General features: G+C 40.7%; 1 protein-coding gene across 1 annotated transcript in view; it reads right to left on the reverse strand.

Moving 5' to 3' along the window:
• Positions 1 to 3153: 3153 nt before the first annotated feature.
• Fbxo47 (F-box protein 47) overlaps positions 3154 to 19190 on the reverse strand; it is a 29410-nt gene continuing 13373 nt past the window's right edge. The window contains exons 5-10 of the mRNA XM_013037807.1: positions 17471 to 17579; positions 10728 to 10904; positions 9097 to 9243; positions 7561 to 7703; positions 3913 to 4072; positions 3154 to 3266 (exon numbers count right to left, since the gene is read on the reverse strand). Coding sequence (XP_012893261.1) covers positions 3154 to 3266; positions 3913 to 4072; positions 7561 to 7703; positions 9097 to 9243; positions 10728 to 10904; positions 17471 to 17579 — 849 coding nt within the window. The remainder of the gene's footprint in view (positions 3267 to 3912; positions 4073 to 7560; positions 7704 to 9096; positions 9244 to 10727; positions 10905 to 17470; positions 17580 to 19190) is intronic.

Here is a 19190-nt window from a genome sequence, read left to right on the forward strand (position 1 = left end):
ACAGCGCCACTTCTGGCTTTTTTCTTTTTGCTTATGTGGTGCTGAGGAATCGAACCCAGGGCCTCAGGCATGCAAGGCAAGCACTCTACCACTGAGCCATCTTCCCAGCCCCAACATATCATAATCTTTTTAAAAAAAATCATAGTGGTGTCTTGATAATCAAAAAGTGTATGTCCATATCCTGATTTCTTACAGGTTTTCTAGCTACCAGTGGTAGAATTACTATAAGAAGCACATTGCAGCCGGTTGCCAGTGGCTCATGCCTTTAATCCTAGCTACTCCGGAGGCTGAGATCTAAGGATCACTATTGAAAGTCAGCCCAGGCAGGAAAGTTTGTGGGACTCTTATCTCCAATAAACCAGCAGAAAACCAGAAGTGGCACTATGGCTCAAGTCGTAGAATGCTTGCCTTGAGCTGAAGAGCTGAGGGACAGTGCTCAGACCCAGAGTTCAAGCCCCATGACCGACAAAAAAAAAACACAACACATTGTTAGCTGGAAATGTGGCTTAGTGGTAGAGTGCTTGCCTAGTATGCATGAAGCCCTTGGTTCAATTCCTCAGTACTACACAAACAAAAAAACCAGAAATGATGCTCTTGTAGTGCTCAAGGGCTAGCCTTGAGCACAGAGAGGCTCAAGGGATAGAGCCCAGGCCCTGAGTTCACGCTCCAGGCCTGACAAAAAAAGAATGTTAGGAACCAGGGTCTTCTATATAGGCTAATCTTCTAATTTAGAAAAGGGCACAGACTAAATTATCTGACTGATTATTAGCTTTCATAGCTATTATGACTTCTAGAGTTAAGAGATTAATAGCCTTGTCAAGCTTTGAGTAAATGATCCTTTCTTATGGCAGTATGGCTGCTTATACTATCACTTCAACATTTGAATGAAGGATAAAAAATGTTTTTGCAAGTTAACCTCCCATATTAAAATTTAATATCACACTTTGATCCTGACGACAAAGGTATTCAGCAAAGCATGGTAGCACAGAATTGTGAAAATCACAAAATTTCAAGACTGCAAATTCGGGCTCAGTCTTATCAAGTCTCTCACTAAAATCGTTCCTGCCAAAATTTGAGAATTTCCCATAATTTACACTCCTCCCTACCTCCAAACTTTCTTCTCTCATTAGCTCTGAGTGAAATCAAGGACTTGGGAAAAGAGTCAGCCTTAGAGAAGTGCAGTGGGAAGTAGGTAGTGGATGGGGATACCCCTCAGGGGTAGAGTGCTTGCCTAACATGTGCAAGGCTTTGGGTTTGATGGGGAAGGGGAAGCACACAAAGAGGAAATCCAGGTGGGGGTTGGAGGTATGGCTCAGTTGGTAGAGCACTAGCCAATGAGCAAAAGCATCAGGTACAGAATTCAAATTCCAGTCTTGGCCCCCATAAAAAGAAAAATCCATGAGGCTGGGAAGGTGGCTCAGTGGTAGAACGCTTGCCTTGCATGCATGAGGCCCTGGGTTCCATTCCTCAGCAGCACATAAGCAAAAAGAAAAATGCTGGAAGTGGTGCTGGGGCTCAAGTGGTAGAGTGCTAGCCTTGAGCTGAAGCGCTGAAGGATAAGCACCCAGGTCGAGAGTTCAGGCCCCATGTCTGGACCCCCCCCCGCAAAAAAAAGAAAGAAAAAAAAAAGAAAAATCCAGGAAGCATTGGGCATTATGTAAGTCCAGTGATAATCACGACTATTGAAGCAATAACAACTATCAGTTATTATTAACTATTATAATTAAAGTTATAACAATATTTATGATAACTAATAATAACCTTAATAGCAAAAAAGGTGGTGGCTCATAGTAGGCCTACTAAAATAGCCCTAGACTTTCTTGGAATTCATTGGCTTGCTCATCACTGGAGCTCTACCATTAGAGCTATGCTTATGGATCCATTGATTTGAGTGAACAGAAACCCTACCCTCTCATAGGCTGCTCTAACCACCCACATTTCTAGTTTACTTCATCAAATCCCACTTCAAAAATAATAATTTTAATGTTTTTTCCTTTTATTAGTTGTATTTATTACTTAGTGGTACTGAAGAATTGAACCCAGGGCTTTATACATGCTAAACAAGCACTCCACCACTAAACTACATTCCCTGTCTCTCAAGCCCCACTTGTTAAGGTAAGGAGAAAATCATTAGAAAAACGTGAAAATTGTGGAAACTGATCTGGCAACAGATTAGCTACTTTCTACTATGTATATACGTATGTATGTACGTATATATGTACATACGTATGTATGTATGTATGTATCTATCTATCTATCCATCTATCTATCTTTATCTTGTCCCACCTAGGCCTATTCCAGAAGGTTTTTTTTGCTCCAGGTTAGTACACTACCCCTTGAACTACAGCTCCATTTCCAGCTTTTTGGTGGTTAAGGAGATAACAGTCTTATGGATTTTTCCTGCCCAAGCTAGCTCGAATAGCAATGCTCAGATCTCAGCCTCCTAAGTAGCGAGGATTATAGATGTGAGCCACCAGCACCTGGCTATATTTCTTTTGTAATGTTTTTACTGTAATTTCCAGGAGAGTATAAAAGATGATTTAATTGTACCAGACAGTTTATGCTTTCCTCTATTTATAGACCTTTTGTATGATGTATAGACCTTTGGTATGATTCAACACAGACACATACTCTTTTGGATCTTTTTTTATCTGCTAGTTTATATAAAACATCAGTGAAATATAATGTTCTTCATCATCATATGCCAAGAAGATGGTAAAAAATGTGTTTTATTTCAAACACATTCTATAATACCACTTTGCAAATCTTCACAAAACATTCAGCATAAGAGAATGGACACCATTATTTAGTGAATTTGGATCTGCTGAAACTATAAAACAGAACCAGCTCCTGCTTCAAAAATTTACAAAACAGGTGGGACTGACCTTAGATTATTGGACAGTTAACATTCCATTCCAGTGTGGTCTATCAAACCCCAAAGAGGCAGAGGTTGTTTTTGAGAGAAACTAAAACATATTCCTGGGTTTATTTGTTATTTTTACATTAACAGTGGTGAAAGTCATTGCTGCTAAAATCCTAAGCAACTTTAGAATTTTTAGGTTCCTTAGATGATGAAAAGCCTTGTAGATGCTATCTTCAGGTGTGAAAAAGTAGTTCAGCAATATTTTTTCTAAATGCAAAGCTTTGGAGAATTTAGGAAGAGACAGTATTCATGGTCATGTATAAGACCTCCTTATGGAAGTTAGCCTGAGCATGTATAAGATGGAACAAGTTCAAAAAGTCTCTGTTATCCTCATCATGATCTCCTATATGCCATATACAGGAATAGACAGTAGAAAAAAGAAAAAGAAAAAATTTTTAAATATAAGATTTAGAAACAAAAGATGGACTAATTGTTTCTAATAATATTTAAACAGAAGGTTCTGTTAGTGATCTTTACTAAGTCATATATTACTATTGAAATCATGAAATTATATCAGAACACTGGATTAGAAATCAAGAAAAATATCCTTCTGTTTATGATCTGGGACAAGTCAGGTAATTGCTCTAAGCCTTTGTTTTCTCATCTATAAAGCAGAGTTAAATATGTTGGATGCCTAATAAAACTGGAAAATATTTCTTGAAACCTATATAAATACATTATTGTGAGGATTGTGATAGCTGGTAAGTGAGCAAATTAAAATTTCTTGTTGTGCATAATTGAAACTGGATTCTTTTAGAGCAGATTTTTCAACCTTATATTCTCAATTGAAACTAATATTGAATTTTGAAAGTAACTAAGCCAAAACTAAAAAGAAAAAAAGAGCTCAAAGAAAAACAACAAAAAAAGTGTCTGCCCCTTCCTTTGTTAGTTTTGAAATACCAATCTACACAGAGTCTAGAGAGAAGTCTTCAGTGAAGACTAGAAAGCACTTTTGTTCACATCTGTACATTGTATACATTCTTACTCACCAGATATAACTGACTGTAGCATTTCCATTATAACACAGGCAAAGGCACTTGCTACATTCTGCAGGAAGTTATTTCTTTCCATCTGGCTGTTAAAGACTTTGCAGACATTTTGCATCATTTTAACGGCCCAATCCATGCGATACAGTTCTTTCTCACACACCTGATTTAGACATACAAATCATTATTCTAGGTCTACATGTGAAGAAAAGCTGTAGAACTTGAAAATGGTGTTGAGATGATGGCTTATGATATAGTATTTTTAATATAGGACACGCTACTGAGTTTGTAGATGGGAAATGCTCTTATATCTACTAATCTTTTGCATCCAAGTCATGCACTTTTAGTAGAAAAACATTATTAAAAAGATTAAAGCCAGGTTCAAAATTATCAGGGAATTATTTATTAATGTAAAAACTGATACTGAAAATAAAATTAGGCTGGGAATGTGGCTTAGTGGTAGAGCGCTCGCCTAGCATGCATGAAGCCATGGGCTCAATTCCTCAGCACCACATAAACAGAAAAAGCTAGAAGTGGCACTGTAGCTCAAGTGGTAGAGTGCTAGCCTTGAGCAAAAGAAGCTCAGGACAGTGCCCAGGTCCTGAGTTGAAGCCCCATGTCTGACAAAAATAAAATAAAATAAAATAAATGAAAATAATATTAGCCAGGCACCAGTGGCTCATTTCTGTAATCCTAGCTACTCAGAGATCTAAGGAACAGGTTAAAGCCAGCCTGGGCAGGAAAGTCCATGAAACTCCAATTAACCACCAGGAAACCAGAAGTGGCGCTGTGGCTCAACATGGTAGAGCAGTAGAGTGAAAAGCTCAGGGACAGCACTCTAGTCCTGAGTTCAAGCCCCATGACCAACGGTCCCCCCCCCCACAAAAAAAAAAAGAAAAAAGATTACATATTCCTACCCAAAATTGACTGAAAGGTAAAATGTTTATTTACTAATATTCTAAATGGTCAGTTTAACCCACACAGCCAAACAGATAATGTACAGCATAAAATAAATTGTATGGTTGGGCACCAGTGGCTCACACATGTAATCCTAGCTACTCAGGAGGCTGAGATCTGAGGATCATGGTTCAAAGCCAGCCCAGGCAGGAAAGTCCACATGAGACTCTTACCTCCAATAAACCACTAGAAAACTGGAAGTAGCGCTGTGGCTCAAGCATTCACCTTGAGCTGCAGAGTGCAGGGACAGAGCCCAAGCCCAGAGTTCAAACCCCATGAATGACAAATATAAATAAATAAATAAATTGTATGTTAGTAGAAATAAGTAATCTTAATGTTAGTAGAAATAAACAATCTTTTTGTTGTTGTTGGTCATGGGCTTGAACTCTAGGCCTGGGTGCTATCTCTGAACTCTTCAGCTCAAGGCAAGTGCTCTACCACTTGAGCTATAGTCCACTTCTGATTTTCTGGTGATTAATTAGAGATAAGAGTCTCACAGACTTTCCTGCCTGGGTTGTCTTTGAACCACGATCCTTAGATCTCAGCCTTCTGAGTCGCTAGAATTACAGGTGTGAGCCACAGGCGCCCAGCTAAATAATCTTTTTTTTTTTTTTTTTTTTTTGTGGGGCCTGAACTCTGGGCCTGGGCGCTGTCCCTCAGCTCTTCAGCTCAAGGCTAGCACTCTACTACTTGAGCCACAGCGCCACTTCCAGCTTTTTTTTTGCTTATGTGGTGCTAAGGAATCAAACCCAGGGCCTCATGCATTCAAGGCAAGCACTCTACCACTGAGCCACCTTCCCAGCCCCTAAATAAATAATCTTAATTAGACAAGAAACATTTATGTGCAAATTACTGTACTAGGCACTATAAAAGAAATGTGCTGGGTGCATGTAGAAAAGGCTTTCTTTCTTTCTTTTCTAGTCTTGGGGGCCTGAATTCTAGGCCTGGGCACTGTCCCTGAGCTTCTTTTTGCTCAAGGCTAGCACTTTACCACTTGAGCCACAGTGCCACTTCCAACTCTTTCTGAAGAGTCTCAAGGATTTTCCTGCCTGGGCTAGCTTCAAAATGTGATCCTCAGATCTTGGCCTCCTGAGTAGCTAGGATTACAGGCATGAGTTACCAGTATCTGGTTTAGAAAAGGCTTTCTAGAAAAGCTTCTCTATCCTTAGTGATGTTCTTCCTACTCACTACAGTACTACCAAAGTGACCTTTCCAAAACACAATTGGTCATCTATCTCCCTTCCTTAAAACTCTGCAGCAACTCCTTATCTGAAACTGTGTTCAGGCTCATAAAATGGCTTAAAGCCCTTTCTTTAGCGTCTTCTTTCCGATCTAAATATTGTATTTTACCTTCAAAAATAATACTGAGAAGAAAGAATACAATATGAACAATAGTACTAGGGACTGGGACTATAACTCAGTGAAGGAAGCTTAACCTATGCTTGATACTTTAGGGTTATAATGATGGGGTCAGGGAGAATCATGAACTGCTTACAAAGCTCTGAATATATAATCATGTAATTTAACTTCTCTGCTTCCCTGGATAGTTTCTTGTTACACAAACCACATGTGTTTAGTTGGATTCCTTTTTCTTAGAAGCTGTGTGTGTGTGTGTGTGTGTGTGTGTGTGTGTGTGTGTGTGTGTGTGTGGCTTCTGCTCAAAGCTAGTGCTCTACACTTTAGTCACAGCTCCACTTCTGGTTTCTGGTGATTAACTGGAGATAAGAGGCTCATGGCCTCCTGCCTGAGCTGGCTTTGAACTTCAATCCTTAGATCTTAGCCACTTGAGAAGCTTTACAGATGTGAGCCACCAGGGCTTGGCTGTCTGTGAGACTCTTATCTATAATTAACCACCAAAAAGGCCGAAGTAGAGCTGTGGCTCAAGTAGTACAGCACCAGTTTTGTGAAGAAAATGTGCAGGGACAATGCCTAGACCCTGAGTTCAAGCCTCAGTGCCTGTCTAGCAAGTATAAGGCTCTGAGTTAAAAACCACAGTACTGCCCCAAATAAGACAAAGCAATCCCTCCACCCCGAAAAAAAAAAAAAAAAAACCAAGAAAACAAAAAAGAAAACTACCAAATAGGTTGGGAAGTTGGCTCAGTGGTAGAGTGCTTGCCTTGCATGCATGAGGCCCTGGATTTGATTCCTCAGCACTACATATGCAGAAAAAGCCGGAAGTAGGGCTATGGCTCAAGTGATAGGGCGCTAGCCTTGAGCTGAAGAGCTGAGGGACAGCGCCCAGGCCCAGAGTTCAGCCCCCACAACTGACAAAAAAAAAAAAAGCTACCAAAAACTAAGAAAATAAATATATTTCAATACTTAAATTCTTCATTAATACTTTATACACATTTCAGTTCCTTACAGGCAGCTACCTGGTCAGTCAGTTCTTTTTTTTTTTTTTTTTCCTGCCAGTCCTGGGGCTTGAACACAGGCCTTGGGCACTGTCCCTTTTGCTCAAGGCTAGCATTTTACCACTTAAGCCACAGCACCACTTCTAGCCTTTTCCGTTTATGTGGTACTGAGGAATCAAACCCAGGGTTTCATGCATGCCAGGCATGAAACCACTAAGCCACTTTCCCAGTCTTCAAGTCAGTTCTTAATTAGTGTGTTGGTGCTGAGAATGGAAACTAGGGCCAACTAGGCTAGAGTCTCTGTCATTGAGGGACAAACCCAGCAACTTGTTTTTTGACTTACCAAAGCTAAAAAGACTGTGAGTTTTGCCAGCTCAAAGGCATGTCCATTCACAGCTTTACTAGCCATGAAAGAGAAGCAGATGCTGTTCCCACTTAAGATGAGGAGATGAGCATTATTCTCTAGAAGCCACTCCTGGGGAATCACTTTTATTAGGGAAAGAAAAGTTACTTGATGAGAAATTACACAATAAGTATAGTAAGCATCTTTAAATGCACGCAATAGTGTATTGTGTTATTAAATATCAGTGCCAAGGAAAACACTCAAATGTTTTAGTTTTTCAACTACAGCCTTCAACCGGAGACTGAAGTTATTGCCACGTCACAGAAGCTTTCACAATTGTGTTAATAATATTAAATAGTAAAAACAATTCTCCTACACACGTCAGTTGGAAAAGTGAGAGCATGTCATATGGCAAAAACAAAAATAAAAAATAAAGAAGGAAAAAAGAATAGCTTTGTAAACTTTAAAATTGAAAGCAAATTGGTTCACCTTTCTTGTATTAGAAGGCTTTCTTTTTATATAACCTAGAAGGGTGCTTCTGAGAACTTGCAAAATAGGAATGAAGCTTTCAAATAATTAATAATAATATATTTATAAAACTAGTAATTGAAAGGAAGTTGATTAAATGCATTATCTTCAAACATAATGTCAAACTTTTAAAATATGTTAGGGTAATTAATGATTTCTAATAGATCCTTCATTTGTTTTTCTTTTGTTGTTATTTTTTTGTCAGTCACGGGGCTTGAACTCTGGGCCTTGGTACTATCCCTGAGCTTCTCAGCAAACAGCGTGTGCTCTACCACTTGAGCCACAACGCCACTTTGTGTTTTCTGGTGGCTAATTGGAGATAAGAGTCTCATGGACTTTCCTGACTGGGCTGGCTTTGAACCACGATCCTCAGATCTCAGCTTCCTGAGTAGCTAGGATTACAGGCACGAGCCACTGGTGCTCAGCAATCCTTCATTTGTTATACCTTATAATTTTTTGTGTGTGCTGGTCCTGGGACTTGAACTCAGGGCCTGAGTGCTGACCTTGAGCTGCTTTTTTGGTTCAAGGCTAATGCTCTACCACTGAGCCACAGTTTTACTTCAGACTTTTTTATGAGAAGTTAGAGATAAGAGTCTTATGGACTTTTCTGCCTGGGCTGGCTCTTAACTGAGATCCTCAGATCTCAGCCTCCTGAGTAGTTAGGATTACAGACATGAGCCACTGGCACCCAGCTTGTCCTTACTTTTTTTTTTGTCTGTTGTGGGTATTAAGTTCTGGGTCTGGGCGCTGTCTCTTAGCTCTTCAGCTCAAGGCGAGTGCTCTACCACTTGAGCCACAGAGCCACTTCCGGTTTTCTGGTGGTTAATTGGAGGTAAGAGTTTCATGGACTTTCTTGCCCAGGATGGCTTTGAACCGCGATCCTCAGATCTCAGCCTCCTGAGTAGCTAGGATTAGAGGCATGAGCTACCGGCGCCAGGCCTTACAATTTTCTAACAATATTCCAATAACCAACTCTATTGCACTACATTAGTAAATACATATTTTTACCTGATAGTTCATCTAAAAGACTGATAACATCATCTGTTGACCATTCTTTGCTGTTTATGTCATACAGCAATTTAATGGCATCAGCCAAACATTTCAGACTGGATTCATCTGTAGGTCCTTCTATCATCTTCTTCCAAACCACCTTTCCTGAATTGAAACAAATGCTAGGCTATGACAGAATAGTTGGTTTTGTGGTAAAGATTTTAAGGATTCTTTAAAGTGGATATTGGATTGCATAATGGAATTTTGCTATATAAGCTACTTTTCAAAATGAAGTCAGTTCTGATAACAGTATAAATTTCAATGTTTCTAACTAATGTGATGAAACAAAGCAAACAGTTGGACTGTGAAAAATAGTACTTGCAGTTCAAACATGACATTATCCCACAGCAGAAATTGTTATAACTTTGCTAAAATAAAATAAAACCTATTGATATCCTTCCAAAATTGAAATGCTATCCTTGAGAGTCTTTCAAATCTTTCAAATTGAAATAAGTCATTGAGTCAATTTTTTGGTTACTTATCTATAACCAGTTCTCTTTGTAGGTTATACATATTTGTGTAAGTGTGTATGTGGGTGATTGGGGGGGAAGGTGAGGGGAGTTCCTAGGGCTTGAACTAAGGGCTTGAGCACTGTCTCTGAACTTTTTGTGCTGAAGGCTAGTGCTCTACCACTTGGAGCCACAGCACCATTTCTGGCTTCTTTGGTAATAAATTGGAGATAAGAGTCTCACAGACTTTCTTGTCTGGGCTGGCTCTGAATCACAATCCTCATATCTCAGCCTTGTGAGTAGCTGTAAGCCACTGATACCTGACTCATACAACATTTTAATCTTACTGCTACAACTCAACATGCTTTACACTGATTACCTCCTGATATGAATGAACGTGGACTAAGAAAACACATGATAATTTTAGCTGGTATGGTGGGTCATACCTAATTACTTGGGAGGCAGAGCTCAAGAGAATTGCAGTCTGAAGCCAACCCTGGGCAAAATGTTAGTGAGACCTTAACTCAACCAATAAAAGGCTGTTAACGGTAGCACAAGCCTGTTATCCCACCTACACAGGAAGAATAAATAGGAAGATCATTATACAGACTGCATAAACATAAGACCTGTTTAAAAAAAAATGAAAATAAGCTGGATTTGTAACTCAAGTGGTAGGGTGTCTGCCTAGCAAGCAAGAGCCCTGTAGTTCCAAACAGGAGTTTACACTTAGTACCATTACCACATAAAAAATGAAGTAAAATAAAAGCATAATTTTAACTTTAAGCAAAATTTAGGCAAAAAATTATAAAAATCAGATTATACACTAAAATGTAGTAAAGCATCAATTCTGACCACTATTTTATTTCTTAATAATATTAGTCCCCTCCAATGACAAACATAAATCTTGATTTAAGATAATATTTAAAATTAAAAAGCAGCTATTTCAGGTAAACAGGGATAGAAATATATTTGGTAATTGGCTACAACAAAACAAGTTTTGTCTTGAAGTTTAAGTTATATACAAGTTACGTAGAATAACATCTATGAAGTTATGGAACAGAATTTAGTCATTAAGAAACTGAGCAGACTAAAAAAGATAGTTTTCATAAAACAAACAACTACAAAAAGTTTGGTGCTCACCATTCTGAGGTGATATTGGCCCAAAGATGATATATAGTAATCTTGCTTGATTCACCATTGGCCATGGTTTTAATATTCTAGTCAGCCAAAAAGCAGAATCGCTTCGATGTGTCCAGTGATCAAGCAGAACATTTCTACAGAACAGTCTGATTCTTAACTCCAATTTATGGATACTTCCTATGAAGGCAAAGAATCACAAACCATTTTTTTCCCTTAAAAACATGGATTGCATATTTGATAGTTATTAGAGCAAGCTATTAACACTGTGGTTAATATAGTGATCATAAACTGTGTGTCTAAACAGGAAGGCAGTTGTGGACACTGTCCCTCAGCTCTTCAGCTCAAGGCTAGCACTCTACCACTTCAGCCACAGTGCCACTTCCGGCTTTTTCTGCTTATGTGGTGCTGAGGAATTGAAACCAGGGCCTCATGCATGCAAGGCAAGAATTCTACCACTGAGCCACCTTCCCAGCCCCGGATTATTGGTTCTTAAGATGCCCTGATTATGTAGTTTGACTCTCCTTTTGTCTTACCTTTTCTGATTTATACTAAATACTCTGAATAATAGGTAGAGAACATGTATTTTAATATATGTTCAGGGCTAGGAATGTGGCTTAGTGGTAGAGTGCTTGCCTAGCATGCATGAAGCCCTGGGTTCAATTCTTCCATACTACATAAACAGGACAAGCCCAGAAATGGTGCTGTGGCTCAAATAGTACATGCTAGTCTTGTACACAGAGAGTTTCAAGAACTGTGCACAGAGGGCTAGGGGTTTAGCCCAGCAGAAGGGCGCCCACCCGGCACACACAAGGCCCTGGGTTCGGTCCTCAGCCCTGGAAAAAAAAAAAAAAAAAGAACTGTGCACAGGCCCTGAGTTCAAGCCCCTGAACTGGCAAAAACAAAAACAAAAAATAAGTTCACATATATCAGAATCTTACACAGTTTCTGGTTTAAAAAGGAATGAGATGACAGGAGCTGGTGGTTCATACTTGTAATACTAGCTATTCAGGAGGCTGAGATTTGAGGATCACAGTTCAAAGCCAGCACAGGCAGGAGAGTCTGTGAGGCTCTTACCTGCAATTAACTACCAGAAAATTGGAAGTGGAACTGTGGCTTAAAGTGGTAGACATTCATCTTGAGCAATAAAAGTTCAGGGACAGTGCTCAGGCCCTGAGTTCAAGCCCTGTGACTGACAAAAATAAATAAGTAGGCAAATAAGTGCAGAGAAAGGTCAAAAGAATTAACAATTTAGATTGATCTTGAACACATGAGGAAACTAATAAAAGTTTTTAATCAGAGCTAGGCACTGGTGGCTCATGCCTGTAATTCTTGCTACTCAGGAGGCCAAGATATGAGAATTGCAGCCAAGTCCTCAAGACTCTTCAATTAACCACCAAAAAAGTTGGAAGTGGAGCTGTGGCTCAAGTAGTAGAGTGCTAGTCCTGAGCAAAAATGTTTAAGGACAGCATCCAGGCCCTAAGTTCAAGATCCAGACTCAGTTTTCTGATCAGTTGTTTTTTTTTTTTTTTTTGATGGTTAAGGGGGCCTGGGCACTTTCCCTGTGCTCTTCAGGCTCTACTGCTTGAGCCACAGCTCAAGCCACAGCGCTACTTCCCGTTTTCTAGTGGTTTATTGGAGATAAGAGTCTCTCTGTCTCTCTGTCTCTGTTTCTCTCTCTCTTTCACATACACACACACACACACACAGAGTCTCACAGAGTTTCTTGCTGGGGCTGGCTTTGAACCGTGATTCTCAGATCTCAGCCTCCTGAGTAGCTAGGATTACAGACGTGCCACTGGCACCTTGCTCTGATCAGTTTTTGATCAAAGGAGAGCATAATAAATTGTGTTATTGATTCATCGGGCCTCTGAATCTGCCTTTTTCTGGAGGCTGAGGCAGGAAGTTCACAAGTTTGAGTCTAGCTTGGGTTACATATTGTCTTAAGTAAATGAAACCATGAATTAACAAATAAGTAAATCTGTCCTTTTAATCCACAATGTTTTACATGAAATACTTTAAGCTTATTATTATTAATTTTTAAATTTTTTTGCCAGCCCTGAGCCTTAAATTCTGGGTCTGGGTGCTGTCCCTAAACTCCTTTTGTTTAAGGTTAGCACTCTACTACTTGAGCTACAAAACCACTTCCAGCTTTGATTAATTGGAAATAAGAGTCTGACAGACTTTCCTGCTCTGGCTGGCTTCAAACTGCCATCCTCAAATCTCAGCCTCTTGAGTAGCTAGGATTAGAGGCATGCATCATGCCTGGCTTTAAAGTTCCTTTTCTTTTCTTTCTTTCTTTCTTTTTTTTTTTTGGTTGGTCGTGGGGCTTGAACTCTAGGCCTGGGCACTGTCCCTGAAGTCTTCAGCTCAAGGTGAGCACTCTACTACTTGAGCCACAATGCCACTTCTGACCTTTTCAGTTTATGTGGTGCTGAGAATTGGGCCCAGGACCTCATACATGCGAGGCAAGCACTCTACTGCTGAGCCACCTTCCCAACCCCTAAAGTTTCTTTCTTTTTTCTTTTTTTTGTCGGTCATGGGGCTTGAACTCTGGGCCTGGGCGCTGTCCCTCAGCTCTTCAGCTCAAGGCGAGCGCTCTACCCCTTGAGCTACAGCGCCACTTCCGGTCTTCTGGTGGTTTATTGGAGATAGGAGTCTCACGGTCTCTCCTGCCCGGGCTGGCTTTGAACTGCGATCCTCAGATCTCAGCCTCCTGAGTAGCTAGGATTACAGGTGTGAGCCACCAGCGCCCAGCTCCTAAAGTTTCTTGTACATCACTTCCAATACCTGCTCCCTCTCTCCCCAGAAGTAATTATAATCTTGAATTTTGGTTTTGTCCCTCCTATGTTAGTCATATTAGTCAGGGTTCTCCAGAGAAACCACCAAGAGGATAGACACTATCTTTGTATATATGATTGTGTGTGTTTGTGTGCATGTATATTGTATATGTATATGTATATATATATATATATATATATATATATATATTTGTGTGTGAATGGTAGAGAGAGGGAAAAAGAGGGGAAAGAAGAGAGAAGAAAAAAGAAAGAGGAAGAGAGTTTCATGTAGATTCAAAGGCTGTCTGCCAGGTGAATTCCTTGTTATTTTGAGAATTAGTCTTTTTATTTTTTGGTCGTGGGGCCTGAACTCTGGGCCTGAGCACTGTCCCTGAGCTCTTCAGCTCAAGGCTTGCACTCTACCACTAGAGCTACAGTGCCACTGCCAGCTTTTTCTGCTTGTGTGGTATTGAGGAATTGAACCCAGGGCCTCATGCATGCAAGGCAAGCACTCTACCACTGAGCCACCTTCCCAGCCCTGAGAGTTAGTCTTGGTCTATTAGGGTTTTCAAGTGAACGGATGAAGTCCTCTACATTATGGAGGATAATATGCTTGATTAAAAGTCTACTGACGGGCTGGGAAGGTGGCTCAGTGGTAGAGTGCTTGCCTCGCATGCATGAGGCCCTGGGTTCGATTCCTCAGCACCACATAAACAAAAAAAAATAAATAAAATAAAATAAAAATCTACTGACTTGGGACTGGGAAGGTGGCTCAGTGGTAGAGTGCTTGCCTCGCATGCATGAGGCCCTGGGTTCGATTCCTCAGCACCACATAAGCAGAAAAAGCCGGAAGTGGCACTGTGGCTTAAGTGATGGAATGCTAGCCTTGAGCTGAAGAGCTGAGGGACAGTGCCCAGGCCCAAAGTTCAGGCCCCAGGATGGACCAAAAAAAAAAGAAAAAGAAGAAAGAGTCTCATGGACTTTTCTGCCTAGATTTGAACCAGGATTCTCATATCTCAATCTCCTGAGTAGCTAGGATTACAGGCATGAGCTATCTGTTTTGGCTCGTGTGTGTGTGTGTGTGTGTGTGTGTGTGTGTGTGTATGTATGTGTGTGAGTGTGTTTGTGTATGTGTGTGGAGGGGGGCTCCTGGGGCTTGAACTCAGAACCTAGGCACTGTCTAGCATTCCGCCACTTTGAGTCACAGCACCACTTCCAGTTTTCTGGTGGATAATTGGAAATATGAGTCTTGTCGACTTTCCTGCCTGGGCTGTTTTTGAATTGGGATCCTCAGATTTTTAGTCTCCTGAGTAGCTAGGATTACAGGTGTGAGCCACCAGCATCAGGCCCAATTATGTTGTTTTTTTGTTGCTGTTGTTGGTTATGGGGCTTGAACTCAAGGCCTGGCCACTGTCCCTGAGCTCTTCAGCTCAAGGCTAGTGCTCTACCACTTTGAGCTACAGCTCCACTTCCATGTTTGTTTGTTTGTTTGTTTGTTGCCAGTCCTGGGGCTTGAACCCAGGGCCTGGGTACTGCCCTTGAGCTTCTTCTTATTTATTTATTCATTTTCTGGTTGTGAGGCTTGAACTCTGGCCTGGGCGCTGTCCCTAGCTCTTCAGCTCAAGGCTAGCGCTCTACCATTGAGCCACAGTGCCATTTCCAGTTTTCAAGTGGTTTATTGGAGATGAATCTCACAGACTTTCCTGCTGGGACAAGCTTTGAACTGTGATCCTAAGATCTCAGCCTCTTGAGTAGCTATCATTACATGTGTGAGTCACCAGTGCCCAGCCTTGAGCTTCTTTTGGTAGGCTAACACACTACCACTTGAACCACAGTGACACTTCCAGCTTTTTCTGTGTATGTGGTACTGAAAATCAAACCCAGGTCTTCATGTGTTCTAGATAAGCACTTTACCACTAAGCCACATTCCCAGTCCCACTTTCAGTTTCTTTCTTTTTTTTTTTTCCCACTTCCAGTTTCTGAGTGGTTAATTGGATAAGAGTCTCATGGGGACCTTCCTCCCTGGGCTGGCTTTGAACTGCCATCCTCAGCCATCAGCCTCCTGAGTAGCTAGGATTGCAGGGCATGAGCAACAGGCATCAGGCCCAAGTGTTTTTTCTGTTTTTTTTTTTAATCTTTTTGTATCTGTGTGTAATCATAAAGTTTAAATATATAGGCTGGGCATGTAGCTAGCATGCTCAAGGCCCTCAATTTGATCCCCAGCAATTGCAGGGAAAAAGACTAAATGTAATTGTTTCATATGTACATAAATAGGACTATATTGAAAATACATTTTTTGTTTAGAATTGTTTTTTTGGGGGTCCGGTTGTGGGGCCTGAACTCTGGGCCTGGGCACTATCCCTCAGCTCTTCAGCTCAAGGTTAGCACTCTACCACTTGAGCCACAGCGCCACTTCCGGCTTTTTCCTTTTTGCTTATGTGGTGCTGAGGAATCAAACCCAGGGCCTCATGCATGCAAGGCAAGCACTCTACCACTGAGCCACCTTCCCAGCCCCTGAAAATAGCTTTTTTGTAGCCTTCTTTTCCTAAATTATGTTTTAAAAAGTATCCATATTATACATGGCTCCAGTTATTTATTTTAGCTATTAATAGTTTTAATTGCATAAATTGCCACAATTCATTTACCCATTCTTCTGACAATAGGCTTTGTTTATAGTATTTTATTTATTTATTTATTTCCAGTCCTGAGACTTGAACTCAGGGCTTGGGCTCTGTCCCTGAGCCTCTCTGTACTCAAGGCTAGTACTCTACCACTTGAGCCACAGTGCCACTTCCAGCTTTTTCTGTTTATGTGGTACAGAGGAATTGAACCCAGGGCTTCATGCAGACTAGGCAAGCACTCTACCACTAAACCATATTCCTAGTCCTGCAGTATTTTATAACAACAAATAATGCTGCAATTTCTATACTTACACAGTTTGCCTATACATATTGTTGGAATTTGTCAGTAAAAAAGCTGGATGCAAGATTCTATAACTTTAAAAATATGAAATAGCTCAGATATATAGAAATTTAAATGCTAGAATAAACTTATTAGTTAATACCACATAGCTTAAGGAATGACATTATTCATACAGTTCATTAGTCCATGCCTTCTAAGGACTTGCTTGCTTCTTCTTCTTTTTATTTTATTTATTTATTTTATTGAGGTGAAACCTAGGGCCTTAAACACGTTAGGCAAGTATTCACCCATTGATCTATATCTTCAGCCTGCATAGAGGGTTTTTGTTTTTTGTTTTTGTCATTGGGCTGGAACTCTGGGCCTGGGCACTGTCCCTTAGCTCTTCAGCTCAAGGCTAGCACTCTACCACTTGAGCCACAGCACCACTTCTGGTTTTCTGGTGGTTAATTGGAGAGATGAGTTTCACAGATTTTCCTACCCAGGCTGGCTTTGAATCGATCCTCAGATCTCAGTTTCCTGAGTAGCTAGGATTACAGGTGTGAGCCACTGGCACCCAGCTGCATATAGTTGTTTTTTGTTTTTTAATTGTAGTGGGGATTGAACTTAAGGGCCTGGAGTTTGTTAGGCTTTGTACCTCCCATCCTTTGCACACTACTTTTTTGCACTAGTTACAAATTGAGTGTTTACTGTTTCCTTAAATTTCCTTTATTATATATGTCATAATTCGGATTTTTCTTTTCTTTTAAAATTTGGTTTTTAAATATGCTTTTGAATTCCTTCTTTTTAAAAAAATTAGCCTCTGGGGACTGGGAAGGTGGCTCAGTGGTAGAGTGTTTGCCTTGCATGCATGAGGCCCTGGGTTCAATTCCTCAGCACCACATAAGCAGAAAAGGCCAGAAGTGACACTGTGGCTCAAGTGGTAGAGCACCAACCTTGAGCTGAAGAGCTGAGGGACAGCACCCAGGCCCAGAGTTCGGGCCCCATGACTGGCAAAGAAAAAAATTAGCCTCTGTATAATATTATTAGTGAATTGAAGTTCTTTACCTGGTTTGCTACAGACAGCAGTCTGCATCTTGCGGGAGAGATTAGTCAAGTCACATAAGAAGTTATAAACACGATGGCATTCAATTTCATCCCAACCTGCTATTAAAGTCTGAGGAAAATAAGATAAAGAAAACATTTATAATCCTCAAAAAAAGAAAGAAAACATTATAGACATTAAAAAAAATCAAAATGTTAAGTTACTATTCCCTTATGACTGTAGTTTTTTTGTTTTTATTTTTGGTAGGTCCTGGAGCTTGAACTCAGGGTCTAGGTGGTGGCCCTGAGCTTTTGTGCACAAGGACAGAATCTACCACTTTCAGCCACAGCTCTATTTCTGTTTGTTTGTTTGTTTTTTTCCTAGTTAATTGGAGTCTCAAGGACTTTCCTTCTTGGGCTGGCTTCAAACTACAACCCTCAAACCTCAGCCTCCTGAGATTATAGGTATGAGCCATTGGTGCTTGGCTGTGTATAACTGTTTTTAACATATGATCAAGGTAATTATAGCATCACTAGGGAGGTATTCAAATACCAACAATTTACATAATCATAATAGAAATGCTCTCAAATTCAGCTTGTTTTTAGTTGAAAAGTAAGTATCTTTTTTTTTTTTTGGTTGGTCGTGGAGCCTGAACTCTGGGCCTGGGCGCTGTCCCTCAGCTCTTCAGCTCAAGGCAAGTGCTCTACCACTTGAGCTACAGCGCCACTTCCAGTTTTCTGGTAGTTTATTGGAGATAGGAGTCTCACAGTCTTTCCTGCCTGGGCTAGCTTTGAACTCTTCCTCAGATCTCAGCCTCTTGAGTAGCTGGGATTACAAGCATGAGCCACCAGCGCCCGGCTGAAAAGTATCTTTTTAGAAAACTTTTTTTCTTTTGCTTGAAGCTTTAACTCAGGTCCTTGAACTTTTTTGCTCAAGGCTAGTGCTCTACCACGTGAACCACAGTTCTACTTTCAGTTTTTTGATGGTTAAATGGAGACAAGAGTCTCAATAACTTTCATGCCTGGGCTTGGCTTTGAACTGTGATCCTCAGATGTCAGACTCCTGAGTAGCTAGGATTATAGGCATGAGCCACTGGTACTGGCCTTAGCTGAGTTTTTGATCCATCCTCTCCCAGTCTCCTTCCTTTTTTTCCTTTTTGGGCAGGCTTATAGCCCAGGCTTGGCTTGATCTGCCTGGGATTGTAGGGTCACACCACTATGTTTTGTGGCTTCTGCTGTTTTATTTTTGTAGAACTCCTTTACACTCCTCCTCCATGCTTTCATTTATGATATTGCTTACAAATAATAACTATTTTTTTTCTTTTGTTGGTCATGGGGCTTGAACTCTAGGGCTGGGTGCTGTCCTTGAGCTCTTCAGTTCAAGGCGAGTGCTCTACCACTTGAGCCATAGTGCCACTTCTGGTTTTTATCTTTTTGCTGATGTGGTGCTGAGGAATGGAACCCAGGCCTCAAGCAGACAAGGCAAGCACTCTCTCTACCACTGAGCCACCTTCCCAGCCCCTGCATAAGTTCTTAAAACAACTAACTGAGTCGGGTCCTGGTGGCTCATGCCTGTAATCCTAGCTACTCAGGAGGCTGAGAGCTGAGGATCATGGTTCAAAGCAGACCGGGGAAGAAAGTCTGTGAGACTCTTTTTTTTTTTTTGTGAACATACTGTACAGAAGGGTTACAATTACATGGGCAAGATAATGAGTACATTTCTTATCAAGCATTGTAGCCTCTT

This window comes from Dipodomys ordii, unplaced genomic scaffold (assembly GCF_000151885.1).
Source record: "Dipodomys ordii isolate 6190 unplaced genomic scaffold, Dord_2.0 Scaffold7, whole genome shotgun sequence".
In the NCBI taxonomy this organism is placed as follows: domain Eukaryota; kingdom Metazoa; phylum Chordata; class Mammalia; order Rodentia; family Heteromyidae; genus Dipodomys; species Dipodomys ordii.